Source organism: Oncorhynchus gorbuscha, unplaced genomic scaffold (genome assembly GCF_021184085.1).
Source record: "Oncorhynchus gorbuscha isolate QuinsamMale2020 ecotype Even-year unplaced genomic scaffold, OgorEven_v1.0 Un_scaffold_1129, whole genome shotgun sequence".
Lineage (NCBI taxonomy): Eukaryota > Metazoa > Chordata > Actinopteri > Salmoniformes > Salmonidae > Oncorhynchus > Oncorhynchus gorbuscha.
The window spans coordinates 82501-102500 of record NW_025746001.1 but is presented as its reverse complement, the minus strand read 5'-3'; the positions used below and the strand labels follow the sequence as shown (position 1 = coordinate 102500).

General features: G+C 48.4%; 1 protein-coding gene across 1 annotated transcript in view; it reads left to right on the top strand.

Annotated features, from left to right (window-relative positions):
- The window catches only part of LOC124021559 (tRNA-dihydrouridine(16/17) synthase [NAD(P)(+)]-like), a 22663-nt gene that overhangs the window by 375 nt on the left and 2288 nt on the right, over positions 1–20000 (top strand). The window contains exons 2-12 of the mRNA XM_046336698.1: positions 1173–1426; positions 2298–2406; positions 2556–2606; positions 5046–5158; positions 5760–5842; positions 8276–8379; positions 9637–9781; positions 9878–9974; positions 17697–17785; positions 18647–18813; positions 19368–19405. Coding sequence (XP_046192654.1) covers positions 1187–1426; positions 2298–2406; positions 2556–2606; positions 5046–5158; positions 5760–5842; positions 8276–8379; positions 9637–9781; positions 9878–9974; positions 17697–17785; positions 18647–18813; positions 19368–19405 — 1236 coding nt within the window. The 5' untranslated portion in view covers positions 1173–1186. The remainder of the gene's footprint in view (positions 1–1172; positions 1427–2297; positions 2407–2555; positions 2607–5045; positions 5159–5759; positions 5843–8275; positions 8380–9636; positions 9782–9877; positions 9975–17696; positions 17786–18646; positions 18814–19367; positions 19406–20000) is intronic.

Below are 20000 nucleotides of genomic sequence, written 5' to 3'. Positions count from 1 at the left end.
TTGAAAAATGTTTTATAAGTGTCCTTTATTAACATGAATTAAATTGTCTTTGTCACATCATGCTTGCGGGGAGATGAGGATGAGGGGTATCACACTGTCAGAACGAATATAATAACTACCCTAGGAAACTGTCCAGAGATTTAATCCGTTTTAATCAGTCCCATATGTCCTACAGATATACTATGTCTCTATAAGTCCTACAGATATACTATTTCTCTATAAGTCCTACAGATATACTATGTCTCTATAAGTCCTACAGATATACTATGTCTCTATAAGTCCTACAGATATACTATGTCTCTATAAGTCCTACAGATATACTATGTCTCTATAAGTCCTACAGATATACTATGTCTCTATAAGTCCTACAGATATACTATGTCTCTATAAGTCCTACAGATATACTATGTCTCTATAAGTCCTACAGATATACTATGTCTCTATAAGTCCTACAGATATACTATGTCTCTATAAGTCCTCTAAGTCAGATATACTATGTCTCTATAAGTCCTACAGATATACTATGTCTCTATAAGTCCTACAGATATACTATGTCTCTAAGTCCTACAGATATACTATGTCTCTAAGTCCTACAGATATACTATGTCTCTAAGTCCTACAGATATACTATGTCTCTATAAGTCCTACAGATATACTATGTCTCTATAAGTCCTACAGATATACTATGTCTCTAAGTCCTACAGATATACTATGTCTCTAAGTCCTACAGATATACTATGTCTCTATAAGTCCTACAGATATAGTTTATTTATTTATTTAATTTTATGTAACCTTTATCTAACAAGGCAAGTCAGTTAAGAACAAATTCTTATTTACAATGACGGCCTACCCCGGCCAAACCCGGACGACGCTGGGCCAATTGTGCGCTGCCCTATGAGACTCCCAATCATGGCCAGATGTGATACAGCCTGGATTCGAACCAGGGACTGTGGTGACGCCTCTTGCATGGAGATGCAGTGCCTTAGACCACTGCTTCACTCGGGAGCCAGTTAATATCCAAGAAAGACCGTGACCCATTTAGGTGCTCAGTGGCCCAGGGGGATTCCTCCCCATACTTTAGTTCTACCCAGGACCCTCTTATTTTGACTGTATTGTCCTCCTATGGTCAAAACGACCTCATTTTCTCTCTCATTCCCCTCTCCCTCTGTCAGGTCAGGTTGCTGTGATGGCGGTGAAGCTGCAAGGCTTTGAGTTCTGGAAGACCACGCTGAGGGGGGCGCGTTACGTCGTTGCACCCATGGTGGACCAGAGCGAACTGGCCTGGCGTCTACTGAGCCGTCGCCATGGCGCCGAGCTGTGCTACACGCCCATGCTGCACGCGCAGGTGTTTGTACGCGACGCCAACTACAGGAAAGACAACCTGTACAGCGAAGTCTGCCCCGAAGACAGGCCGCTTATTACACAGGTGAGAGAGAAAGACACACAAACACATGCCGACAGGGGAATGGAGTGTCACAGGTCATATGATTCAACTACAGCTATTAGCCGACCTCTGAGTTTTACCATCACCTCTCACCCTGTTTCAGCTAGCCTCTGTGTTTTACCACCACCTCTCACCCTGTTTCAGCTAGCCTCTGTTTTACCACCACCTCTCACCCTGTTTCAGCTAGCCTCTGTTTTACCACCACCTCTCACCCTGTTTCAGCTAGCCTCTGTGTTTTACCATCCACTCTCACCCTGTTTCAGCTAGCCTCTGTGTTTTACCACCACCTCTCACCCTGTTTCAGCTAGCCTCTGTGTCTTACCATCCCCTCTCACCCTGTTTCAGCTAGCCTCTGTGTCTTACCATCCACTCTCACCCTGTTTCAGCTAGCCTCTGTGTTTTACCATCCCCTCTCACCCTGTTTCAGCTAGCCTCTGTGTTTTACCATCCCCTCTCACCCTGTTTCAGCTAGCCTCTGTGTCTTACCATCCCCTCTCACCCTGTTTCAGCTAGCCTCTGTGTTTTACCATCCCCTCTCACCCTGTTTCAGCTAGCCTCTGTGTTTTACCATCCCCTCTCACCCTGTTTCAGCTAGTCTCTGTGTCTTACCATCACCCCGATTCCTGTGTTATGGTCTCAGTTCTGTGCCAATAACTCAGAGGTGTTTGTAATGCACTTTCTCTGCTTTCTGTGTGTGTGTGTGTGTGTGTGTGTGTGTGTGTGTGTGTGTGTGTGTGTGTGTGTGTGTGTGTGTGTGTGTGTGTGTGTGTGTGTGTGTGTGTGTGTGTGTGTGTGTGTGTGTGTGTGTGTGTGTGTGTGTGTGTGTGTGTGTGTGTGTGTGTGTGTGTGTCAGTTCTGTGCCAACGACCCAGAGGTGTTTGTCCAGGCATGTCTACTGGCTCAGGACTACTGTGATGCTATCGATCTCAACCTGGGATGCCCACAGATGATCGCCAAGAGAGGTACTAACTAACCAACCCTGAAACCCCACTCAGAGATGGTGTGTGTGAGAGAGAGAAACCCTGATTTTTAAAAAACAAAGTGGTTTTCAATTAGGCTAAGCATGCTGTATGTTTGGGGTCAATTTGTTTCTAATTTATTTCTGACGAAGGGCACTACGGAGTCTTCCTACAGGATGAGTGGGAGCTGCTGGAGAAGATGGGTGAGTTTGAACAGAGAGAGAAAAGAGGGAGAGAGTTAGAGAGGTAGAAATAAAATATAGTATGCTATGTTTTACCTGTCTGGAATGGTGTCAATGCATTTTACCTGTCTGGAATGGTGTCATGCTGTGTTTTACCTGTCTGGCATGGTGTCATGCTGTGTTTTACCTGTCTGGAATGGTGTCATGCTGTGTTTTACCTGTCTGGAATGGTGTCATGCTGTGTTTTACCTGTCTGGAATGGTGTCATGCTATGTTTTACCTGTCTGGAATGGTGTCATGCTATGTTTTACCTGTCTGGAATGGTGTCATGCTGTGTTTTACCTGTCTGGAATGGTGTCATGCTGTGTTTTACCTGTCTGGAATGGTGTCATGCTGTGTTTTACCTGTCTGGAATGGTGTCATGCTGTGTTTTACCTGTCTGGAATGGTGTCATGCTGTGTTTTACCTGTCTGGAATGGTGTCATGCTGTGTTTTACCTGTCTGGAATGGTGTCATGCTGTGTTTTACCTGTCTGGCATGGTGTCATGCTGTGTTTTACCTGTCTGGCATGGTGTCATGCTGTGTTTTACCTGTCTGGAATGGTGTCATGCTGTGTTTTACCTGTCTGGCATGGTGTCATGCTGTGTTTTACCTGTCTGGCATGGTGTCATGCTGTGTTTTACCTGTCTGGCATGGTGTCATGCTGTGTTTTACCTGTCTGGAATGGTCTTTACATCATAAGCACTCAGTCTTTTACTAGATAATTAGTAGAAAAAAAGTGTAAAGTGAGTGTTTTTTGGGGGAAGTTTTAGGGTTCTATATGTTTTCAGAAGATGGACAGGGACTCTGCTGTCCTAGTTTCAGGGGGAAGTTTAGGGTTCTATATGTTTTCAGAAGATGGGCAGGGACTCTGCTGTCCTAGTTTCAGGGGGAGGTTTAGGGTTCTATATGTTTTCAGAAGATGGACAGGGACTCTGCTGTCCTAGTTTCAGGGGGAGGTTTAGGGTTCTATATGTTTTCAGAAGATGGGCAGGGACTCTGCTGTCCTAGTTTCAGGGGGAGATTTAGGGTTCTATATGTTTTCAGAAGATGGGCAGGGACTCTGCTGCAGGGGGTTTGATGGAACAAGCTGGGGGGTTTGAGCCCAGCCAACAGAGAGTTGCAGTAGGCCAGACGGGAGATGACAAGTGCCTGGATTAGGACCTGTGCTACTTCCTGTGTGAGGAAGGGTTGTACTGTACGGATGTGGTAGATCTTGACCCTGCAGGAGAGAGAGTCACTGCTTTGCTGTTTGCAGAAAACAACAGGGTGTTGTCTAGTGTCCTGCCAAGGTCCTATGCACTCTGGGATGGGAACACCATGGAGTTGTCAACTGTGATGGAAAGGTCTTGGAGCAGGCAGGCCTTTCCCGGGAGGAAGAGTAGCTCCGTCTTGTCGAGGTTGAGCTTGAGGTGGTGGGCCGACATCCAAGAGATATCGTGGCATGCAGAGACATCCAAATTAGTGTCAGAAATGGGGGGGGGGTGAAAAGTAGTTGAATGTCATCCACATAGTATTGATAGGAGAAACCATGTGAGGATATGACGGAGCTGAGTCACTTGGCGTATAGAGAGAAGAGGAGAGGGCCTAGAACGGAGCCCTGGGGGACACCAGTAGTGAGATTATATGGTACAGACACAGATCCTCTCCACGTTACCTGGTCTCAATGTTTTTAGCTCTTAGGAAACTTTGCACTATTTTGTTTTTTATGTATAATTTCTTACATTGTTCGCCCAGAATTTTTTAATTTTCAGCGGGGCCATATATGTTTTAATTCCATTCCTTTACTTAGATGTGTGTGTACTGGGCATATTTTGTGGAATTGTTAGATATTACTTGTTAGATATTACTGCACTGTCGGAGCTAGAGACACAAGCATTTCACTACACCCACAATAACGTCTGCTAAACACGGGTATGTTAGCGATAACATTTGATTTGATTTAAGTTAGCCAGTCTTTTCTCTGTTTCTCCTTAGTGAAGCTAGCCAGTCTTTTCTCTCTGTTTCTCCTTAGTGAAGCTAGCCAATCTTTTCTCTCTGTTTCTCCTTTGTGAAGCTAGCCAGTCTTTTCTCTCCGTTTCTCCTTAGTGAAGCTAGCCAGTCTTTTCTCTCTGTTTCTCCTTAGTGAAGCTAGCCAGTCTTTTCTCTCTGTTTCTCCTTAGTGAAGCTAGCCAGTCTTTTCTCTCTGTTTCTCCTTAGTGACGCTAGCCAGTCTTTTCTCTCTGTTTATCCTTAGTGAAGCTAGCCAGTCTTTTCTCTCTGTTTCTCCTTAGTGAAGCTAGCCAGTCTTTTCTCTCTGTTTCTCCTTAGTGAAGCTAGCCAGTCTTTTCTCTCTGTTTCTCCTTAGTGAAGCTAGCCAGTCTTTTCTCTCTGTTTCTCCTTAGTGAAGTTAGCCAGTCTTTTCTCTCTGTTTCTCCTTAGTGAAGCTAGCCAATGAGAAGATCTCTGTTCCCATCACCTGTAAGATCCGTGTGTTTAACAAGATGGAGGAGACTGTTCAGTACGCTCAGATGCTGGAGAAGGCTGGCTGCCAGGTGGGAAACATCACACACACAAGTATTTTTATTTTGATCTTCTATGAAACATTACCTAAAATTAGCCAGATTATATTTATAGGAGCTTGGTCTATCTAGGTGATGTTTTCTCTCTCTCCTGAATGATCTGAATCTAGGATTACAGGGACTCTACGTAACTATATTCAATGTGCGGGACAAAAATTGAGGCTATGATGAAGAAGTTGGAGCTCTTATCTGTCTGCGTTAACAAGGACAACACACAGGTCTTTCCATCATTGTATGATTTGTTGTGTTCTAAATGAACTCAAGTTTACGGACAATGTCAAATGTGATTCAGCGAAGCACCTGAGTGAGTTGGGTACGCAATTACGCAGGTTCTTTCCCGAAACGAATGACACAAACAACTGGATTCGTTATCCCTTTCATGCCCTGCCTCCAGTCCACTTACAAATATCTGAACAAGAGAGCCTCATCAACATTTGTCCTCGTAGTACTGCAGTGTCACCTATGCTGTCTCCATAGCAACACACAGACACACTCGTTTCATTTTATTTGTAATTACATTTTTATTTAACCGGGTAGAAGTCATTTCATTTAGACCTCTCCATCTCTGTCTCAGCTGCTGACCGTCCACGGTCGGACCAAGGACCAGAAAGGACCCGCCACAGGCATCGCTAGCTGGGAACACATCAAGGCTGTACGGTAAGTAGACCACACTGCAGTTCCCTCACAGTTCAATTAAGAAAGGACCCGCCACAGGCATCGCTAGCTGGGAACACATCAAGGCTGTATGGTAAGCACACTGCAGTTCCCTCACAGTTCAATTAAGACTACAGAGAAGAACCAACATTATGTTTGTCAGGTGGAAACAGTTTGTGTAGTCTAGTAGGTCTCTGTTGTGTAGTTGGAGACAGTTTGTGTTAAGTCTACAGAGGTCTCTGCTGTGTAGTTTGGGGGTAACAGTTTGTGTAGTCTAGTAGGTCTCTGCTGTGTAGTTGGAGGTAGTTTGTGTATTCTAGTAGGGGAGACAGTTTGTGTAGTCTAGTAGGTCTCTGCTGTGTAGTTGGAGGTAGTTTGTGTAGTCTAGTAGGGGAGACAGTTTGTGTAGTCTAGTAGGTCTCTGCTGTGTAGTTTGTGTAGTCTAGTAGGTCTCTGCTGTGTAGTTGGAGGTCGTTTGTAGTCTAGTAGGGCTACTGTGTAGTTGGAGACAGTTTGTGTAGTCTAGTAGGTCTCTGCTGTGTAGTTGGAGACAGTTTGTGTAGTCTAGTAGGTCTCTGCTGTGTAGTTGGAGGTAGTTTGTAGTCTAGTAGGTCTCTGCTGTGTAGTTGGAAACAGTTTGTGTAGTCTAGTAGGTCTCTGCTGTGTAGTTGGAGACAGTTTGTGTAGTCTAGTAGGTCTCTGCTGTGTAGTTGGAGGTAGTTTGTGTAGTCTAGTAGGTCTCTGCTGTGTAGTTGGGGGTAGTTTGTGTAGTCTAGTAGGGCTACTGTGTAGTTGGAGGTAGTTTGTGTAGTCTAGTAGGTCTCTGCTGTGTAGTTTGGGGTAGTTTGTGTCGTCTAGTAGGGCTCTGCTGTGTAGTTTGTGTAGTCTAGTAGGTCTCTGCTGTGTAGTTGGAGGTAGTTTGTGTAGTCTAGCAGGGCTCTGTGTAGTTGGAGACAGTTTGTATAGTCTAGTAGATCTCTGCTGTGTAGTTGGAGACAGTTTGTGTAGTCTAGTAGGTCTCTGCTGTGTAGTTGGAGACAGTTTGTGTAGTCTCGTAGGTCTCTGTTGTGTAGTTGGAGGTAGTTTGTAGTCTAGTAGGTCTCTGCTGTGTAGTTGGAGGTAGTTTGTGTAGTCTAGTCGGTCTCTGCTGTGTAGTTGGAAACAGTGTGTAGTCTCGTAGGGCTACTGTGTAGTTGGAGACAGTTTGTGTAGTCTAGTAGGTCTCTGCTGTGTAGTTGGAGGTAGTTTGTGTAGTCTAGTAGGTCTCTGCTGTGTAGTTGGAGACAGTTTGTGTAGTCTAGTAGGTCTCTGCTGTGTAGTTGGACACAGTTTGTGTAGTCTAGTAGGTCTCTGCTGTGTAGTTGGAGGTAGTTTGTAGTCTAGTAGGTCTCTGCTGTGTAGTTGGGGGTAGTTTGTGTAGTCTAGTAGGTCTCTGCTGTGTAGTTGGAGACAGTTTGTGTAGTCTAGTAGGTCTCTGCTGTGTAGTTGGAGACAGTTTGTGTAGTCTAGTAGGTCTCTGCTGTGTAGTTGGAGACAGTTTGTGTAGTCTAGTAGGTCTCTGCTGTGTAGTTGGAGACAGTTTGTGTAGTCTAGTAGGTCTCTGCTGTGTAGTTGGAGGTAGTTTGTGTAGTCTAGTAGGTCTCTGCTGTGTAGTTGGAGGTAGTTTGTGTAGTCTAGTAGGTCTCTGCTGTGTAGTTGGAGACAGTTTGTGTAGTCTAGTAGGTCTCTGCTGTGTAGTTGGAGACAGTTTGTAGTCTAGTAGGTCTCTGCTGTGTAGTTGGAGACAGTTTGTGTAGTCTAGCAGGGCTACTGTGTAGTTGGAGACAGTTTGTGTAGTCTAGTAGGTCTCTGCTGTGTAGTTGGAGGTAGTTTGTGTAGTCTAGTAGGTCTCTGCTGTGTAGTTGGAGACAGTTTGTGTAGTCTAGTAGGTCTCTGCTGTGTAGTTGGAGACAGTTTGTGTAGTCTAGTAGGTCTCTGCTGTGTAGTTGGAGGTAGTTTGTGTAGTCTAGTAGGGCTACTGTGTAGTTGGAGACAGTTTGTGTAGTCTAGTAGGTCTCTGCTGTGTAGTTGGAGGTAGTTTGTGTAGTCTAGTAGGTCTCTGCTGTGTAGTTGGAGACAGTTTGTGTAGTCTGGTAGGTCTCTGCTGTGTAGTTGGAGACAGTTTGTGTAGTCTAGTAGGTCTCTTCTGTGTAGTTGGAGGTAGTTTGTGTAGTCTAGTAGGGCTACTGTGTAGTTGGAGACAGTTTGTGTAGTCTCGTAGGTCTCCAAGAAGTTTCTTCACAGGAAAACATTCTATTATATTCTACTGTACAGTACTCTATTCTATTGTCACATAGCTGATCATGTGATTGTACTGGGTTTATTAAACAGTCTCTCTCTCTCTCTCTCTCTCTCTCTCTCTCTCTCTCTCTCTCTCTCTCTGTGTTGTTGCTATAGGAACGCTGTTAACATCCCTGTGTTCGCTAACGGTAACATCCAACACCTGAGTGATGTGGAGCAGTGTATGGAGGAGACTGGAGTACAGGGGGTGATGAGTGCAGGTACACACCTCCGCCTCACCTTGATTAATTAGTCTCCCAAGAGTCATAACACCTACTAATTTGTGTTTATCACTTTCTCTCTCTCATGTGTCTGTGTGTGTATGGTTATGTCTCTGTGTGTGTGTGTGTGTGGTTCTTTCTGTGTGTTTCTCTCTTTCTCTGTGTTTCTATCTTTCTCTCTGTGGTTCTCTGTATGTTTCTCTCTCTCTGTGTGTTTCTCACTCTGTGTGTTTCTCTCTCGCTGTGTGTGTTTCTCTCTCTCTCTCTGTGTGTGTGTGTGTGGTTCTCCGTGTGTTTCTCTGTGTTTCTCTCTCTCTGTGTGTTTCTCTCTTTCTCTCTGTGTGTGTGTGTGTGGTTCTCCGTGTGTTTCTCTGTGTTTCTCTCTCTCTCTGTGTTTCTCTCTCCCTGTTGTGTTTCTCTCTCTCTGTGTTTCTATCTTTCTCTCTGTTTTTCTCTCTCTCTGTGGTTCTCTGTATGTTTCTCTCTCTCTCTGTGTTTCTCTCTCTGTGTGTTTCTCTCTCTGTGTGTTTCTCTCTCTGTGTGTTTCTCTCTCTCTCTCTGTTTCTATCTTTCTGTTTTTCTCTCTCTCTCTGTGGTTCTCTGTGTGTTTCTCTCTCTGTGTGTTTCTCTCTCGCTGTGTGTGTTTCTCTCTTTCTCTCTGTGTGTGTGTGTGTTTCTCTCTCTGTGTGTGTTTCTCTCTTTCTCTCTGTGTGTGTGTGTGTGTGGTTCTCCGTGTGTTTCTCTCTCTGTGTGTTTCTCTCTCTCTCTGTGTTTCTCTCTCCCTGTTGTGTTTCTCTCTCTCTCTGTGTTTCTATCTTTCTCTCTGTTTTTCTCTCTCTCTGTGGTTCTCTGTGTTTCTCTCTCTCTCTGTGTTTCTCTCTCTGTGTGTTTCTCTCTGTGTGTTTCTCTCTCTGTGTGTTTCTCTCTCTCTGTGTTTCTATCTTTCTGTTTTTCTCTCTCTCTGTATGTTTCTCTCTCTCTGTGTGTGTTTCTCTCTGTGTCTCTCTCTCTCTCTCTCTCTGTGTGTATTTCTGTGTTTCTCTGTGATTCTCTCTCTGTGTGTGTGTGTGTGTGTGTGTGTGTGTGTGTGTGTGTGTGTGTGTGTGTGTGTGTGTGTGTGTGTGTGTGTGTGTGTGTGTGTGTGTGTGTGTGTGTGTGTGTGTGTGTGTGTGTGTGTGTGTGTGTGGTTCTCTGTGTGTTTCTCTCTCTCTGTGTTTCTCTCTCTGTTTCTTTCTTTCTCTGTGTGTGTTTCCAGAGGGAACCTCCATAACCCAGCTCTGTTTGAGGGTCACAGCCCTCCTGTATGGGAGATGGCTGAGGAGTATCTAGAGGTGGTCAGTCAGTATCCTCCCTGTACCCTGTCCTATGTCAGAGCACACCTCTTCAAGCTCTGGCACCACACGTATGTAACACACACACCCAGAGGGACACACACACACTCAATACTTCACTACCGCCACAATCTGTGTGTGTGTTTTATTTGTTAGTGTTTCTCCAGGCTGCAGATCCACAAGGACCTGAGAGAGGAGCTGGCCAAGGTGAAGAACCTGCAGGGGCTGACAGAGGTCAGCAGACAACTCAGACTACGCTGCCAGGTACCAAGGGTTAGGGTTAGCTACGCTGTCAGGTACCTAGGGTTAGGGTTAGCTACGCTGCCAGGTACCTAGGGTTAGGGTTAGCTACGCTGCCAGGTACCTAGGGTTAGGGTTAGCTACGCTGTCAGGTACCTAGGGTTAGGGTTAGCTACGCTGTCAGGTACCTAGGGTTAGGGTTAGCTACGCTGCCAGGTACCTAGGGTTAGCTACACTGTCAGGTACCAAGGGTTAGGGTTAGCTACACTGTCAGGTACCTAGGGTTAGGGTTAGCTACGCTGTCAGGTACCTAGGGTTAGCTACGCTGTCAGGTACCTAGGGTTAGGGTTAGCTACGCTGCCAGGTACCTAGGGTTAGCTACACTGTCAGGTACCAAGGGTTAGGGTTAGCTACACTGTCAGGTACCTAGGGTTAGGGTTAGCTACGCTGTCAGGTACCTAGGGTTAGCTACGCTGTCAGGTACCTAGGGTTAGGGTTAGCTACACTGTCAGGTACCTAGGGTTAGGGTTAGCTACGCTGTCAGGTACCTAGGGTTAGCTATGCTGTCAGGTACCTAGGGTTAGGGTTAGCTACGCTGTCAGGTACCTAGGGTTAGGGTTAGCTACGCTGTCAGGTACCTAGGGTTAGGGTTAGCTACGCTGTCAGGTACCTAGGGTTAGCTACGCTGTCAGGTACCTAGGGTTAGCTACGCTGTCAGGTACCTAGGGTTAGCTATGCTGTCAGGTACCTAGGGTTAGCTACGCTGTCAGGTACCTAGGGTTAGGGTTAGCTATGCTGTCAGGTACCTAGGGTTAGGGTTAGCTACGCTGTCAGGTACCTAGGGTTAGCTACGCTGTCAGGTACCTAGGGTTAGGGTTAGCTACGCTGCCAGGTACCTAGGGTTAGGTTAGCTACACTGTCAGGTACCTAGGGTTAGGGTTAGCTACGCTGTCAGGTACCTAGGGATAGGGTTAGCTACGCTGTCAGGTACCTAGGGTTAGCTACACTGTCAGGTACCTAGGGTTAGCTACGCTGTCAGGTACCTAGGGTTAGGGTTAGCTACGCTGCCAGGTACCTAGGGTTAGGGTTAGCTACGTTGTCAGGTACCTAGGGTTAGGGTTAGCTACGCTGTCAGGTACCTAGGGTTAGGGTTAGCTACGCTGTCAGGTACCTAGGGTTAGCTACGCTGTCAGGTACCTAGGGTTAGCTACGTTGTCAGGTACCTAGGGTTAGGGTTAGCTACGCTGTCAGGTACCTAGGGTTAGGGTTAGCTACGCTGTCAGGTACCTAGGGTTAGCTACGCTGTCAGGTACGCTGTCAGGTACCTAGGGTTAGCTACGCTGTCAGGTACCTAGGGTTAGCTACGCTGTCAGGTACCTAGGGTTAGGGTTAGCTATGCTGTCAGGTACCTAGGGTTAGGGTTAGCTATGCTGTCAGGTACCTAGGGTTAGCTACACTGTCAGGTACCTAGGGTTAGGGTTAGCTACGCTGCCAGGTACCTAGGGTTAGGGTTAGCTACGCTGCCAGGTACCTAGGGTTAGGGTTAGCTACGCTGTCAGGTACCTAGGGTTAGGGTTAGCTACGCTGTCAGGTACCTAGGGTTAGGGTTAGCTACGCTGCCAGGTACCTAGGGTTAGCTACACTGTCAGGTACCAAGGGTTAGGGTTAGCTACACTGTCAGGTACCTAGGGTTAGGGTTAGCTACGCTGTCAGGTACCTAGGGTTAGCTACGCTGTCAGGTACCTAGGGTTAGGGTTAGCTACGCTGCCAGGTACCTAGGGTTAGCTACACTGTCAGGTACCAAGGGTTAGGGTTAGCTACACTGTCAGGTACCTAGGGTTAGGGTTAGCTACGCTGTCAGGTACCTAGGGTTAGCTACGCTGTCAGGTACCTAGGGTTAGGGTTAGCTACACTGTCAGGTACCTAGGGTTAGGGTTAGCAGGTACCTACGCTGTCAGGTACCTAGGGTTAGCTATGCTGTCAGGTACCTAGGGTTAGGTTAGCCTACGCTGTCAGGTACCTAGGGTTAGGGTTAGCTACGCTGTCAGGTACCTAGGGTTAGGGTTAGCTACGCTGTCAGGTACCTAGGGTTAGCTACGCTGTCAGGTACCTAGGGTTAGCTACGCTGTCAGGTACCTAGGGTTAGCTATGCTGTCAGGTACCTAGGGTTAGCTACGCTGTCAGGTACCTAGGGTTAGGGTCAGGTTAGCTATGCTGTCAGGTACCTAGGGTTAGGGTTAGCTACGCTGTCAGGTACCTAGGGTTAGCTACGCTGTCAGGTACCTAGGGTTAGCTACGCTTGTCAGGTACCTAGGGTTAGGGTTAGCTACGCTGTCAGGTACCTAGGGTTAGGGTTAGCTACGCTGTCAGGTACCTAGGGTTAGCTACGCTGTCAGGTACCTAGGGTTAGCTACGCTGTCAGGTACCTAGGGTTAGCTACGCTGTCAGGTACCTAGGGTTAGGGTTAGCTATGCTGTCAGGTACCTAGGGTTAGGGTTAGCTATGCTGTCAGGTACCTAGGGTTAGCTACACTGTCAGGTACCTAGGGTTAGGGTTAGCTACGCTGTCAGGTACCTAGGGTTAGCTACACTGTCAGGTACCTAGGGTTAGCTACACTGTCAGGTACCTAGGGTTAGCTACGCTGTCAGGTACCTAGGGTTAGCTACGCTGTCAGGTACCTAGGGTTAGGGTTAGCTACGCTGTCAGGTACCTAGGGTTAGGGTTAGCTACGCTGTCAGGTACCTAGGGTTAGGGTTAGCTACGCTGTCAGGTACCTAGGGTTAGCTACGCTGTCAGGTACCTAGGGTTAGGGTTAGCTACGCTGCCAGGTACCTAGGGTTAGCTACGCTGTCAGGTACCTAGGGTTAGCTATGCTGTCAGGTACCTAGGGTTAGCTACGCTGCCAGGTACCTAGGGTTAGGGTTAGCTATGCTGTCAGGTACCTAGGGTTAGGGTTAGCTACGCTGTCAGGTACCTAGGGTTAGCTACGCTGTCAGGTACCTAGGGTTAGGGTTAGCTACGCTGTCAGGTACCTAGGGTTAGCTACGCTGTCAGGTACCTAGGGTTAGGGTTAGCTACGCTGCCAGGTACCTAGGGTTAGCTACGCTGTCAGGTACCTAGGGTTAGGGTTAGCTACGCTGTCAGGTACCTAGGGTTAGGGTTAGCTACGCTGTCAGGTACCTAGGGTTAGCTACGCTGTCAGGTACCTAGGGTTAGGGTTAGCTACGCTGCCGGGTACCTAGGGTTAGCTACGCTGTCAGGTACCTAGGGTTAGCTATGCTGTCAGGTACCTAGGGTTAGCTACGCTGTCCAGGTACCTAGGGTTAGGGTTAGCTATGCTGTCAGGTACCTAGGGTTAGGGTTAGCTACGCTGTCAGGTACCTAGGGTTAGCTACGCTGTCAGGTACCTAGGGTTAGGGTTAGCTACGCTGTCAGGTACCTAGGGTTAGGGTTAGCTACGCTGTCAGGTACCTAGGGTTAGCTACGCTGTCAGGTACCTAGGGTTAGGGTTAGCTACGCTGTCAGGTACCTAGGGTTAGCTACGCTGTCAGGTACCTAGGGTTAGCTATGCTGTCAGGTACCTAGGGTTAGCTACGCTGCCAGGTACCTAGGGTTAGGGTTAGCTATGCTGTCAGGTACCTAGGGTTAGGGTTAGCTACGCTGTCAGGTACCTAGGGTTAGCTACGCTGTCAGGTACCTAGGGTTAGGGTTAGCTACGCTGTCAGGTACCTAGGGTTAGGGTTAGCTACGCTGTCAGGTACCTAGGGTTAGCTATGCTGTCAGGTACTTAGGGTTAGGGTTAGCTATGCTGTCAGGTACCTAGGGTTAGCTACGCTGCCAGGTACCTAGGGTTAGGGTTAGCTACGCTGTCAGGTACCAAGGGTTAGGGTTAGCTACGCTGTCAGGTACCTAGGGTTAGGGTTAGCTACGCTGTCAGGTACCTAGGGTTAGCTATGCTGTCAGGTACCAAGGGTTAGGGTTAGCTACGCTGTCAGGTACCTAGGGTTAGGGTTAGCTACGCTGCCAGGTACCTAGGGTTAGGGTTAGCTACGCTGTCAGGTACCTAGGGTTAGCTGCGCTGCCAGGTACCTAGGGTTAGGGTTAGCTGCGCTGCCAGGTACCTAGGGTTAGGGTTAGCTACGCTGTCAGGTACCTAGGGTTAGCTACGCTGTCAGGTACCTAGGGTTAGGGTTAGCTACGCTGTCAGGTACCTAGGGTTAGCTACGCTGTCAGGTACCTAGGGTTAGGGTTAGCTACGCTGTCAGGTACCAAGGGTTAGGGTTAGCTACGCTGTCAGGTACCTAGGGTTAGGGTTAGCTACGCTGTCAGGTACCTAGGGTTAGCTACGCTGTCAGGTACCTAGGGTTAGGGTTAGCTACGCTGCCAGGTACCTAGGGTTAGCTACGCTGTCAGGTACCTAGGGTTAGCTATGCTGTCAGGTACCTAGGGTTAGCTACGCTGCCAGGTACCTAGGGTTAGGGTTAGCTATGCTGTCAGGTACCTAGGGTTAGGGTTAGCTACGCTGTCAGGTACCTAGGGTTAGCTACGCTGTCAGGTACCTAGGGTTAGGGTTAGCTACGCTGTCAGGTACCTAGGGTTAGCTACGCTGTCAGGTACCTAGGGTTAGCTACGCTGTCAGGTACCTAGGGTTAGGGTTAGCTACGCTGCCAGGTACCTAGGGTTAGCTACGCTGTCAGGTACCTAGGGTTAGGGTTAGCTACGCTGTCAGGTACCTAGGGTTAGGGTTAGCTACGCTGTCAGGTACCTAGGGTTAGCTACGCTGTCAGGTACCTAGGGTTAGGGTTAGCTACGCTGCCGGGTACCTAGGGTTAGCTACGCTGTCAGGTACCTAGGGTTAGCTATGCTGTCAGGTACCTAGGGTTAGCTACGCTGCCAGGTACCTAGGGTTAGGGTTAGCTATGCTGTCAGGTACCTAGGGTTAGGGTTAGCTACGCTGTCAGGTACCTAGGGTTAGCTACGCTGTCAGGTACCTAGGGTTAGGGTTAGCTACGCTGTCAGGTACCTAGGGTTAGGTTAGCTTACGCTGTCAGGTGTCAGGGTTACTACGCTGTCAGGTACCTAGGGTTAGGGTTAGCTACGCTGTCAGGTACCTAGGGTTAGCTACGCTGTCAGGTACCTAGGGTTAGGGTTAGCTACGCTGTCAGGTACCTAGGGTTAGCTACGCTGTCAGGTACCTAGGGTTAGGGTTAGCTACGCTGCCAGGTACCTAGGGTTAGGGTTAGCTATGCTGTCAGGTACCTAGGGTTAGGGTTAGCTACGCTGTCAGGTACCTAGGGTTAGCTACGCTGTCAGGTACCTAGGGTTAGGGTTAGCTACGCTGTCAGGTACCTAGGGTTAGGGTTAGCTACGCTGTCAGGTACCTAGGGTTAGCTATGCTGTCAGGTACTTAGGGTTAGGGTTAGCTATGCTGTCAGGTACCTAGGGTTAGCTACGCTGTCAGGTACCTAGGGTTAGCTACGCTGTCAGGTACCTAGGGTTAGGGTTAGCTACGCTGCCAGGTACCTAGGGTTAGCTACGCTGTCAGGTACCTAGGGTTAGGGTTAGCTACGCTGTCAGGTACCTAGGGTTAGGGTTAGCTACGCTGTCAGGTACCTAGGGTTAGCTACGCTGTCAGGTACCTAGGGTTAGGGTTAGCTACGCTGCCGGGTACCTAGGGTTAGCTACGCTGTCAGGTACCTAGGGTTAGCTATGCTGTCAGGTACCTAGGGTTAGCTACGCTGCCAGGTACCTAGGGTTAGGGTTAGCTATGCTGTCAGGTACCTAGGGTTAGGGTTAGCTACGCTGTCAGGTACCTAGGGTTAGCTTAGCTACGCTGTCAGGTACCTAGGGTTAGGGTTAGCTACGCTGTCAGGTACCTAGGGTTAGGGTTAGCTACGCTGTCAGGTACCTAGGGTTAGGGTTAGCTACGCTGTCAGGTACCTAGGGTTAGCTACGCTGTCAGGTACCTAGGGTTAGGGTTAGCTTAGCGCTGTCAGGTACCTAGGGTTAGCTACGCTGTCAGGTACCTAGGGTTAGCTACGCTGCCAGGTACCTAGGGTTAGGGTTAGCTATGCTGTCAGGTACCTAGGGTTAGGGTTAGCTACGCTGTCAGGTACCTAGGGTTAGCTACGCTGTCAGGTACCTAGGGTTAGGGTTAGCTACGCTGTCAGGTACCTAGGGTTAGGGTTAGCTACGCTGTCAGGTACCTAGGGTTAGCTATGCTGTCAGGTACTTAGGGTTAGGGTTAGCTATGCTGTCAGGTACCTAGGGTTAGCTACGCTGCCAGGTACCTAGGGTTAGGGTTAGCTACGCTGTCAGGTACCAAGGGTTAGGGTTAGCTACGCTGTCAGGTACCTAGGGTTAGGGTTAGCTACGCTGTCAGGTACCTAGGGTTAGCTATGCTGTCAGGTACCAAGGGTTAGGGTTAGCTACGCTGTCAGGTACCTGGGGTTAGGGTTAGCTACGCTGCCAGGTACCTAGGGTTAGGGTTAGCTACGCTGTCAGGTACCTAGGGTTAGCTGCGCTGCCAGGTACCTAGGGTTAGGGTTAGCTACGCTGTCAGGTACCTAGGGTTAGCTACGCTGTCAGGTACCTAGGGTTAGGGTTAGCTACGCTGTCAGGTACCTAGGGTCAGCTACGCTGTCAGGTACCTAGGGTTAGGGTTAGCTACGCTGTCAGGTACCAAGGGTTAGGGTTAGCTACGCTGTCAGGTACCTAGGGTTAGGGTTAGCTACGCTGCCAGGTACCTAGGGTTAGGGTTAGCTACGCTGTCAGGTACCTAGGGTTAGCTGCGCTGCCAGGTACCTAGGGTTAGGGTTAGCTACGCTGTCAGGTACCTAGGGTTAGCTACGCTGTCAGGTACCTAGGGTTAGGGTTAGCTACGCTGTCAGGTACCTAGGGTTAGCTACGCTGTCAGGTACCAAGGGTTAGGGTTAGCTACGCTGTCAGGTACCTAGGGTTAGGGTTAGCTACGCTGCCAGGTACCTAGGGTTAGCTACGCTGTCAGGTACCTAGGGTTAGCTGCGCTGCCAGGTACCTAGGGTTAGGGTTAGCTACGCTGTCAGGTACCTAGGGTTAGCTACGCTGTCAGGTACCTAGGGTTAGGGTTAGCTACGCTGTCAGGTACCTAGGGTTAGCTACGCTGTCAGGTACCTAGGGTTAGCTACGCTGTCAGGTACCTAGGGTTAGCTACGCTGTCAGGTACCTAGGGTTAGGGTTAGCTACGCTGTCAGGTACCAAGGGTTAGGGTTAGCTACGCTGTCAGGTACCTAGGGTTAGCTACGCTGTCAGGTACCTAGGGTTAGGGTTAGCTACGCTGTCAGGTACCTAGGGTTAGGGTTAGCTACGCTGTCAGGTACCAAGGGTTAGGGTTAGCTACGCTGTCAGATACCTAGGGTTAGGGTTAGCTACGCTGTCAGGTACCTAGGGTTAGCTACGCTGTCAGGTACCTAGGGTTAGGGTTAGCTACGCTGTCAGGTACCAAGGGTTAGGGTTAGCTACGCTGTCAGGTACCTAGGGTTAGGGTTAGCTACGCTGTCAGGTACCTAGGGTTAGGGTTAGCTACACTGTCAGGTACCTAGGGTTAGGGTTACCTTCTTCTCCCCCCTCCCCTTCTTCATCCTTCTTCCCCCTCTCCCTCTTCTCCCCCTCCCCCTCTTCTCCCTCCTCCCCCTCCCCTCTTCTCCCTCCTCCCAACACAGCTGGATGATGACACTGGTTCTTTTCTCATTTGTTTAACCTCTGCAGGAGGAGATAACCAATGGAGGCGAGGAGGCGGGGCAGGTGGTTGGGCTGCCATTCCCTCATTGGATCTGCCAGCCGTACGTCAGACCAGTGTGAGTGACAATTTCCTGTTGAGAATCCTAACTTGAGTTCTGTGTACATTCCTTAACTTAGATTTGTGTGTATTAGGTAGTTGTTGTGAAAATATTAGATATTACTGCACTGTGAAAATATTAGATATTACTGCACTGTGAAAATATTAGATATTACTGCACTGTGAAAATATTAGATATTACTGCACTGTGAAAATATTAGATATTACTGCACTGTCGGAACTAGAAGTACAAACATTTCGCTACACTCGCATTAACACCTGCTGACCATTAACACCTGCTGACCATTAACACCTGCTGACCATTAACACCTGCTGACCATTAACACCTGCTGACCATTAACACCTGCTGACCATTAACACCTGCTGTCCATTAACACCTGCAGACCATTAACACCTGCTGACCATTAACACCTGCTGACCATTAACACCTGCTGACCATTAACACCTGCTGACCATTAACACCTGCTGACCATTAACACCTGCTGACCAATAACACCTGCTGACCAATAACACCTGCTGACCAATAACACCTGCTGACCAATAACACCTGCAGACCATTAACACCTGCTGACCATTAACACCTGCTGACCATTAACACCTGCTGACCATGTGTACGTGACCATTAACACCTGCTGACCATGTGTACGTGACCATTAACACCTGCTGACCATTAACACCTGCTGACCATTAACACCTGCTGACCATTAACACCTGCTGACCATTAACACCTGCTGACCATTAACACCTGCTGACCATGTGTACGTGACCAATACAATTTGATTTGAAGATCAATGTTGTCAAGTCCACACACATAGAAACCGTAACACGTTGCCGTGACGATGAACATTGTTCCTGCCAGGCCGAAGGCTCCGGTTGCTAACGGCAACGGTACAGAGGTGAAGGCAGGGTGTCACAAGAGGGCGTTGTCACAGGAGGACTCGGACGGGGCGTGCGATGTCCTCTCCAAAAACAAACAGAAGAAGAAAGCCAGAAACCCCCACAAGAACTTCTGTCCCGAGCAGAAGCGTGAGTTATTTTTCCTCGTAGTACTGCAGTTATCTAGACTCTCTATCCAGTCTAATGAAGCAATAAGGCTTTTAGCCGTGATATATTGGCCATATACCACACACCCCCAACGTGCCTTATTGCTGTTATAAACTGGTTACCAACATAATTAGGGCAGTGAAACTAAATGTTTTGTCATACCCGTGGTGTACGGTCTGATATACACCAGCTGTCAGCCAATCAGCATTCAGGGCTCGAACCACCCAGTGTATGACAAAACATTTGTTTTAACTTCTCTAATTAATAAGACGCCTCGGGGATCGTGGTATACGGCCAATATACCACGGCTAAGGGCTGTGTCCAGGCACTCAGCGTTGCGTCGTGCGTAAGAACAGCCCTCAGCCGTGGTATATTGGTATATGTTTTGTCTTACCCGTCTGATATACCACAGCTGTTAGCCAATCAGCATTCAGGGCTGGAACCACCCAGTCTATAATGCTACAGAATGTACAGAGCCTCAGCCGACACAAACAGCACAGTAGATAACCTCTGTTTTACCCCTGTTTTCTCTGCAGCAAAGTACATCAAGTGTGAGCAGTGTGGAAATCCAAAGGTGAGTGGAGGGACGACCTCTTCACCCTGTTCCTCATTACCATGTTCCTCATTACCCTGTTCCTCATTACCCTGTTCCTAATTACCCTGTTCCTCATTATCATGTGGAGGGACGACCTCTTCACCCTGTTCCTCATTACCATGTTCCTCATTACCCTGTTCCTCATTACCATGTGGAGGGACGACCTCTTCACCCTGTTCCTCATTACCCTGTGGAGGGACGACCTCTTCACCCTGTTCCTCATTACCCTGTTCCTCATTACCATGTGGAGGGACGACCTCTTCACCCTGTTCCTCATTACCATGTGGAGGGACGACCTCTTCACCCTGTTCCTCATTACCATGTTCCTCATTACCATGTGGAGGGACGACCTCTTCACCCTGTTCCTCATTACCATGTGGAGGGACGACCTCTTCACCCTGTTCCTCATTACCCTGTTCCCCATTACCATGTTTAAACACCTCTTCACCCTGTTCCTCATTACCATGTTTAAACACCTCTTCACCCTGTTCCTCATTACCCTGTTCCTCATTACCATGTGGAGGGACGACCTCTTCACCCTGTTCCTCATTACCATGTGGAGGGACGACCTCTT